A 9704-nucleotide genomic window follows, 5' to 3' on the forward strand; every position below is an offset into this window, starting at 1 on the left:
AAGATGATATTTTTAAGAGATCTACCACTAACAGGTTACTGTATGGTTTCTACTATAACAAAGAAGGATACAAATATAACGTTCAAGTCAGCTTTATCTAACATTTCTAAAAAAAATGAAACTATTTGAAAAAAAATCCTTGCATTACTATAATTGATTTGATTGAATTTGTCAAAAAGTTTGAGGAAGTGTGCAATAATTGTCTGTAGTAGAGGTTTTAATTTCTTTTCTCTCTTTCTTTATCAATTTTTGTATCTAGACAAGCTGATAAACCGGAGGAAACACAGGATGATGTAGCTGCAGAGATGGAAAAGTTCTGTCAAGCTCAGCAAAGGAAACTGCGTGGGTCATATTCTAGGTCAAGAAGTTCTGGGTCATGGAGTTCAAGCAGATCAAGGTCTAGATCAGGTTCATGGAGTTCTCGCTCTCGGTCTCGATCGTGGTCCCGCTCAGGATCCAGCTACCGATCGTTTAGTGGATCTCGGTCATGGACGCGTTCATCATCCCGTTCACGCTCCCCACAACGAAGACCACACAGAAACAGATACAGATCAAGAGAAAGATCATACTCTCCCAGACACCGTCAGATGTCAAGAGAACGATATATGCAGAGAGATAGGCAGTACCAAAGAAGAAGGGATTTCTCACGCTCACCTCCACCAAGGAATTTCTCGCGCTCACCGCCACCGGACTATCGACGAAGAGGAAGAGGGAGAGGCAGGTTTTACAATCAAAGAGGTTATTCATACCGAGGTAATCAAAGGTATCAACGACCAAGATATCCGCGATATGATGATCGGAGTAGACATTTTGACCAATACGATGAAAGATACAATGATCAACAACACTTTGATAGGTATCATCCAAATGCTCCTCCTGGTCACCATCCAGGTGGACCGCCTAATGGGCCTCCAGGACAACACGGGCTACCACATGGCCCACCTGGTCCTCAGGGACCTCCAAATGCCCCACCAGGTTTCCCACCCATGCCTCCACAAGGGCCTCCTCATGATCATAAACAAGGTCCTCCACCAAATTCTCAACATCAGGGTCCTCCGCAAGGTCCACCACTCATGCCTCCAGCTGGACTACCCCACCCATTACCTCCACCACCACTTTTACCACCTCCTCCCTTAAACCCCCCACCTGGTGTCCCTCAACAAGGCCTGCCTCGACCAGGTTTACCTCCACCTGGTTTGCCTCCACCAGGTCTACCTCCACCGGGCTTGCCTCCTCCTCCAAACTTTCCTCCATTCAATCCAGACCATCCAGAATTCAGAGGGCCACCTCCTCGACCATTTGGAGACTATCCCTTTGATCCTCGATATGATGATAGGAGGGATGAAAGAAGGGATGATAGAAGGGACGACCCATACTGGGGACATTCTAGAGATTCTAGGTATCCACCAGACCACCGATACCCTCATCCTGACGGACCACAACCTGCATATGCTGATGAAGATCCTCATAGTAGAGAGTATAGACATAGAGATCGCAGAGGAAGAGACCATGACAGGAATAAAAATAGAAGTAGAAGTATAGACAGGAAAGCCAAAGACAAAGAGAGGAAATCTGAAGATCGAAAGGAGAAGGAGAAAAATGAAGAACGCAAATCAAAGTCTCGCCATGCCAGTGAAGAAAAAGAGTCAGGAGACAGGAGAGGTACTCCGAAAGAAGAGTCTGCTCAAAAGGATCATTTAACAAAAGATGGTAACCGGTCTAAAGACAGAGAAAAGAGACTAGAACAAGACAAAGAAAGAAAAGGTGACAATAGAGAAGTTAAAAATGAGCAAGAAAGGGGTAAAGATGCAGCCAGTGACAGGGGACAGGATAGAGAACGTGAAAGGGATCGGGACCATGAAAGAGACAGGGACAGGGGGAGAGATCGAGATCATGGCAGGGATAGAGAACGGGATCCTGGAAGAGTTCGAGATGAAGAAAGACACAGAGATCGCGAAAGAGATTACAGACATGAAAAGGATCGGTTGCCTGAAGTGGATCAGGAACGCTATGACAGTGAAAAGGCAAGATGGGAAACTGAAAGAAGAAACGACAGGGAGCGGTATGACAGAGAAAGGATCAGATATGACAATGATCGTGGTTATGATAGAGGCTATGATCGGGAAAGGGAAAGGTATCCTGAAAGAGACAACAGAGACAGATACAGGGAAAGGGAAGTTGATCGAGATAGAGAAAGACCATATGATGACAGGGAGAGGGACAGTCGTCGAGATGGAGACAGAGACAGAGATCGCACAAGAGAATATGAAAGAGAAAGGGAAGATGATCGAGACAGAGAAAGATACACTGCTCGAGACAGAGGACAGGACCACGAAAGGGAAAGAGACAGTGATAGACATAAGGAGAAGTATAGGAGCAAAGAGTATCCAGAGGATCATGAAAGGCATAAGAGAAGGGATACTGATTTGGAAAGGCACAGAAGGACAGAAAGGGACTATGACATGGAACGTGAAGAAAGAGTACGGCATGAACAAATAGGTGATGAGAAGTACTCTGAAGAAAGGGAAAGGGACAAGGAATCTAGGCACAGACATAAGCATAAACATCGAGACAGGAGGAGTCAAGAAAGTGAGCATGCAAGGAGTGATGATGAGAAAGAATCTAGAACATCAGTGGACCATTCAAAAAGTCCGAGCAAAGAAGATCATTCTGATAAAGAGAGTAACAAAGACAATGATGCTTCTAAAGAATCTAAGAAAGAACCTGAAATGAAAAAGACAAAGAAGAAAAAGAAGCAGAAGGAGACAGAGGGAAAAATCAAGAAAATTAAAAAGCATAAGATTAAGACTGAGAATGATCAGGGTAAGCAGTCAGACAACGAAGAGCCACCTGAGAAAGAAAAGAAGGTCAAGAAAACAAAAAAAGTAAAAGATGCTGAAAAAGAATCAAGTGAACCAAAAGTTAAAAAGTTAAAGAAAAAGAAGCCCAAATCTGTTGTTGTTAGTGATGATCCTGATAAAAGTGCTGTGAAGAATTCTGTCAAATCAGCAGTGAATATTGTGGACTATTCAAGCACTAGTTCTACAGGATTCAGTCCAAAGTCTAAAGTCCCGATACAGGATTCGCCCTTACCCAAAGGCTCCAAACTTGAGGGTCGACTTGGAGCAACAGTTGGTGATAGCAGGCGTGTTGTGGTAGCAAGATCACCAGAAAGAGTCAGAGAGAAATCTCCATCTAGACATGCAAGTAGCAAGTCTTTCAAGAGAACTGTGAAACAGGTTAAATCTAAATCCATCAGAATAAAGGAAGAGAACATGGAAGAAGAGGAATTGGACGAAAGCGAAAAAGTCAAAGAAAAGCCAAAGAAGACAAAGGCTAAGGTGAAGAAGGAGAAGTCCAAGCAGCTGAAACGCAAAAGCAGTGATGACAAGCTCAAGACTGAACACATTAAGAAGATAAAGGTTGAGAAAGAAGAGAATAGTGATGAGGATACTAAAATTAGTCGAGAGAAGATTCCAATAAAAGAAGAAAGGATGGATATGAGTGAGCAAAAAGAAGAAATCAAATCAAAAGAGGAGATTAAAGAGGAAAGCCAAGATGAAGATGAACCGAAGAAGGTCAAGATGGAAGAGAGTCCAGTTGATGACCAGAAGGAGACCAGTACTACTGAGAAGAAGACGGGCAGCCCCAGTGAGGTCAAGAAATCTGGAACATTAATAGACATTGGTCATGATGAGGAGACGTTTGATCCTGACTATGAAGAGGATGCTGAAGACATGGATCACCATGAGGTTAAGAAACCAAGACCAAGTGTTGGTGAGGAGGACTCTGACCACTCCACACAAAGCGAGGAAGAAGAAGAAGAGGAGGAAGAGGAAGACGATTCAGCCAGCCCTGAGGACAGCCCAGTGAAAAAGAGCCACAAGAAACATCGCAAACACAAGAAGCATCACAAGAAACACAAGAAAAGTAGCAGTAGCAGTAAAAGGCATGAAGATGGGGAGAAGAAATCATCATCACAGAGGCATAAACATAAGAAATCCAAGAAGTCAAAAAAGAGTAGTAAATAGTCTTGTTTTTTCTTCATTTTTTATGCAAATTCTAGTAATCATGGTCAAAATCTGCTCCATAGAATCAACCAAGGACTGTTGAAATAGTACTTATTTTATACCAAATTGAGAAGGACTATCAAATTCAAGTCTCTACAGATCCATTTTAATTGTCCTCTGTGCATAGACCATTATTTTTCACCAGTTGGTGGCTAAATGCATTCACAAGAAAATATGAAAAATTCAAATATATGGTAGTCTAAAAATCAAATCAGAATAATTTTTCTTCTTAAAGGGGACTGTTTTATGCCCAGAACTTGTAAAAGTATACACCTTTCCATAAGAAAGTTTTATTTGCTTTCAACTTGTAGTAGATGTTACCATGGCCCTGGGAAGTGGGGGTGCTGCATGTATTATTTTCCATAGGCAGCACCCCCATGAATTCTGGTAGGTGTTAAAAATAATTGAGAAATGTAAGCAAAATTACCAATATTTTGTAGTGAAAAGCTTTTTTTTGGGGGGGGGGGGGGCTTGTCGAATTTTCAAATTTCTCAGGAAAGAAATAGCCTTCATTTTGTGGTGAAAACCCTTTTCTTTTTGCTTGTCAAATTGACATCAGCACCCCCAGTTAAAAAAATTGTTCCCAGGGCCCTGAATGTTACTCATGATTTTTGTTTTCTCTCAAACAAACCTCGATCACATTTTTATTTCCCAATATTAATGTGAAGTGCAGTTGCCTTGTGCTACTTATGCCATTGAGATTTATAGGATGGGTGAGCATTTTCTGTTTGCCCAATGTATATTAATGATGTACGGTCAAACTTGCCTTTAACAAATCTTGTTGGACAGATTATTGTAATATTAACCTGTATATTCAACCAAGTTGGACTATAATAGATGATTGAAGAGAGAGGTCCTGACTCATGAATTCTGCAGACTTTAGGCTCATTCAGAATTGACATCTCAAAGCTCAGCAATGAAGTTTGACAACAAAATTGTAAACAAATTGAAATACGAGGCATTTAAAATGTTACAGAGCCCCCCCAAAAAAAAAAAACACTACGATGTCTGAACTGTAATTGTGATGTCATAGGTTTTTCCACTCAACTTTAGATGATTTCCTGATTTAGGTCAACCATAAACAAGAAGTTTCAATCAATTCTAAATATTTATTGTATTTTTTATGTGATGCATTCATACAGAAAATGATGTTGTGACAAAATCATATACAGGATTGAAAATATATCCAATGTTTTAAAAAGGCAGAAAAATAACATGAATATGTTTAATAAGTACCAATATTTGGTGCGATTGCCGAAATAAGTGAACCTCTAAATTGTAATGTTAGATGGTATATGTGTTTGTAAAGCAGATAGGTTATTGTGCTCTCATTTTTTTGTTCCAATTATGTCCACATGGAATTTTGAACAATTTAAGGTTGTTTTCTGAAATATTGAAGAATCAATTTGATTGCTCCTGAAAATGAGTCTTTTTCATTTTCACTATTTTTGTTTGTTTTGTGTTATTCAAGGTTTTGTGCAATGAGTGTGAATTTGATACCTTGCAAAATTGCTAATAGCAAAGCAAAATATTTCTTGTACATAAATTTCTTCTATCTCTTTAATACAACATGATTCTTTCCCTAATTCAATTTGCATATGTTTTTGTTTTCTTTGAAAATGCAATCTTCATCACTGTCTCATATCCCCTTAAAAGAAGCAACTGCTTTGTACACTATGTATTTATTTTTTCTTCATTGTCTCACCTGCATAGCAGAGTGAGACTATAGGCGCCGCTTTTCCGACGACGGCGGCAGCGGCGTCAACATCAAATCTTAACCTGAGGTTAAGTTTTTGAAATGACATCATAACTTTGAAAGTATATGGACCTAGTTCATGAAACTTGGCCATAAGGTTAATCAAGTATTACTGAACATCCTATTAGAGTTTCATGTCACATGACCAAGGTCAAAGGTCATTTAGGGTCAGTGAACTTAGACCATGTTGGAGGAATCAACATCAAAATCTTAACCTGAGGTTAAGTTTTTGAAATGTCATCATAACTTAGAAAATATATGGACCTAGTTCATGAAACTTGGACATAAGGTTAATCAGTTATCACTGAACATCCTGCGTGAGTTTTATGTCACATGACCAAGGTCAAAGGTCATTTAGGGTCAATGAACTTTGGCCGAATTGGGGGTATCTGTTGAATTACCATAACTTTGAGAAAGTTTATGGATCTGATTCATGAAACATGGACATAATAGTAATCAAGCATCACTGAACATTTTGTGCAAGTTTCAGGTCTCATGATTAAGGTCAAAGGTCATTTAGGGTCAATGAACTTTGGCCGATTTGGGAGTATCTGTTGAATTACCATCATAACTTTGAAAGTTTATTGGTCTAGTTCGTTTAACTTGGACATTAGAGTAATCAAGTATCACTGAACATCCTGTGCGCATTTCAGGTCACATGACCAAGGTCAAAGGTCAATGAACTTTGGCCGAATTGGGTGTATCTGTTGAATTACCATCATAACTTTGAAAGTTTATGGATCTGATTTATGAATCTTGGACATAAGAGTAATCAAGTATCACTGAACATCCTGTGCGAGTTTCAAGTCACATGATCAAGGTCAAAGGTCATGTAAGGCCAATGAACTTTGGCCATGTTGGGTTTTTTTGTTGAATAACCATCATATCTCTGTAAGTTTATTGGTCTAGTTCATAAAAAGTGAACATAAGAGTTACCATGTATCACTGAACATCTTGTGCGAGTTAGAGTAGCTATATTGTACCGCGTGATGCAGGTGAGACGGCCAGAGGCATTCCACTTGTTTTCAGTATTGATATGCAAACTTTGTATGAACTTAAAGAGGTTTTTGCATTATAGGAAATGCTTATAATAATGAAGTTCTTACTTCAGCTGTTTTCATATCCACCCGATCACATAAAATACCACCTTATTTTTGATCAAGAATTCTAGTGCCATCAGAAAGTCCTTGGTGTTTTACAAGCGTTAAAGCAAAGTACATGTACTTGTAATATCCCTTTAAAAATGCCTCAGGATAGTAGGTTCTTTATGGAATTAGGAGAAATTTCACAGGGATATATGCAGACAGTGTGAAAGCAAAATATTTAGCACCTATTATCATTGGCAAGAAGAATGTACATTGTTATTTACAGGAATGCGAGTTAAAGGATAATAATTTACAAGAGCTTACTCTGGATCAATTGGATGTGAACCTGAGAATTATTGCCTATTTATAGGATTTAACAAATCATGCAATTTACAGGTATTTTTTATGGTCTGGTGGATATGAAAGCAGTTCATGAGGTACATATTATGCTTCATCAATGACAGGTATCCAATGGAAAAAAAATTGAAAAGAAACTTCCCGGTCTGAAAAATAGAATTGGAGAAAGCTGAGAGCTGGATTTCTTTTTTGTATGCTGTGCTACTATTTATATGTTTGTGTATTTTAGTATAGGGTTCGCATTACATCCCCATCATGATTTTTTTAAACAGTAGTAGGGAGAAAAAAGACAAAAGTATGGATAAGGGAAGGAAAGAAGGGTATATAAAGAGGTTTTGGTTGTTAATTCCCCACATATTTAGTTGAGAAATAAAATAACAATACTCTGTCTGGCACCATTCGTTTTAGTCCAATATTCGCTTTTCTATTTCAATTTACTTTAATTTTTTATATTTCCATATCATTGCAATGTTAACCCCTTTTTTGCACACCACTGTATACTTACAAAACAAATATATGCTATCACAGTTTTATACTTTGATTGTCAAAACTTTATATTATCTTCACTCATTTTCCATAAGTGTGTCTCTTTTATTTTCTAGAAAACTTTGAGGTTGTTTTTTTTCTTATTGAATGTACAAGTTAACTGTGCTTATTATCTCCATGGTGCAAAAAGAAATTACTATATTATGTATGCCTTATGTAACATAACAGGAAAAAAAAAAATCTGCTGTATGGGTTGTAAATATTTATCAAGTGTTTCTTCCAAATCAAAAATCAAAATCTGAAAGATTTGTGTTTTAATATTTTTTTGCATCTATTACTTTTGCAAATGGGTACTAACTGTACTATGTACATAGAGAAAATTATTTGTTCAGTTTGTATATAATTTCTGAAAATAAAGAAACATTAATTTAACTACTCGGGTGTTACTGTGTCAAGCTATTGCAGTGGAAAGTGATTCCAAACTAGTTATTTTTACATAGACATGCCTTTTTCTGGACTGAAATTTCTGACAGTTCCTTGATAATCTCTTCTTCATGGCATTGAGAAAGACTTTGACCATAGCTACCTATAAGCCAGTTCGTAGTTCCACTCTGGGCATGATCATCAGATGGTCATTTGTACTCAAGTGACGGGGTGGTTTAATATCTAATCATGAGATAAGCACCATCTTTGATGTCTTGATTATTCATATATTCTTGTGAAATGTGTTTTTCACTAGATCCACAAAAAAAAAACAATGCATCCACTAACACCGGTTTTTAACAGTTTGCCGAGTACATCATGCATTCAAAGAAGAAATGCAACAAAAACCTTCATAGAGTGTTCATCGGTGTGCTCTTTTGGTCACCTGGTCTATGCAATTTCTTCATCCTGCTATGTGAGGCATGCTTACATGATATCTTTCTTTGAAATCTGCCTATCATAATGAAAGAAATGAAAGGTCATTTGACCAAAATTGCCCATGAGGTAACTACGAACTGGTCTATAGTTGGAATCCAGTAAAAGGCTTGTCTGTAAATATTTAATGATCTGGACCCTTTTGCAACAAAATTACCATGGGAACTTTGCCATCTGACTGAGTTCTTCCATGGTAACAATGCTCAACAGCCAATCAGAAAATAGGATTCCATGGAAGGTACAATTCAAATAGTAAAGTTCCCATAATAGGAACCTTTCTGCAATTTGCCATGTAGCAGACCTTTGCAATTCATTGCAATTTGCAATATTGAACAATGATATCGGTTTATCATGGCATTGTGTAAAATATGTGCATGCAACTACAAATTTGATAGATCATTTTGATTGCAATTGGTGGAAAATTTTTAGCTTATCTTGATGCTCTGAAACTCAACTATGGCAAGTGGTTGATTTCATACCATTTCATTCATCTAAAATGCATATGGACTGTCCGTTAAAAAAACCCAAGGAGCTTGCCAATCAGACGCTACGCAGGGGGGGGGTAGAGGGGTTCACCCCACCCCCTCAGATTTTATAGAGAGGGGTCCTTGTAGACCTAAGGATGTGTGAGGGAGAGAGAGAAGGGTGAGGGTTAAGATAGATTCCATAAGGGGCTAATCAGTGGAAAGAGGAACAGAACATTAAGAGAAAATAAATTGAGAGTTGAAGGTAATACTGATAGTGATCATCGTGGAGCAGGGGGGGGGGAGTTAAATGGGGAGGGATTGAGAGAATAAAAGGTGAAAGAGAATTGAAGTGATGCGAGTTTGTTTTTTGAGAAAAAGATTTTTTTTTATTATGTGTGATGTGGGGCTAGCCTACATCTAAAAATTTAGAACCAATCAAACAAGCAAAGGGAATTAGATACAAATAAAAAGTTGTTAGGACTTGAGAAAGGAAAGCAAAACGGTAAAAGCTTGATTTAGAAAAAAGTAAAACAATGGAAGATGGAATTTGTAACCCATCGGGTTT

At 38.2% G+C, this 9704-nt stretch overlaps 1 protein-coding gene across 2 annotated transcripts in view; it reads left to right on the forward strand.

The window, feature by feature from the left end:
• The window catches only part of LOC121422881 (serine/arginine repetitive matrix protein 2-like), a 48762-nt gene extending 44256 nt beyond the window's left edge, over window positions 1-4506 (forward strand). For both annotated transcript variants that reach the window (XM_041618109.1, XM_041618111.1), the window contains exon 15: window positions 260-4506. In XM_041618109.1, the coding sequence (XP_041474043.1) occupies window positions 260-4031 (3772 nt within the window). In that variant the 3' untranslated portion in view covers window positions 4032-4506. The remainder of the gene's footprint in view (window positions 1-259) is intronic.
• The last annotated feature ends 5198 nt before the right edge of the window (window positions 4507-9704 follow it).

The sequence above is a fragment of the Lytechinus variegatus genome, chromosome 10 (assembly GCF_018143015.1).
Source record: "Lytechinus variegatus isolate NC3 chromosome 10, Lvar_3.0, whole genome shotgun sequence".
NCBI classification, from domain to species: domain Eukaryota; kingdom Metazoa; phylum Echinodermata; class Echinoidea; order Temnopleuroida; family Toxopneustidae; genus Lytechinus; species Lytechinus variegatus.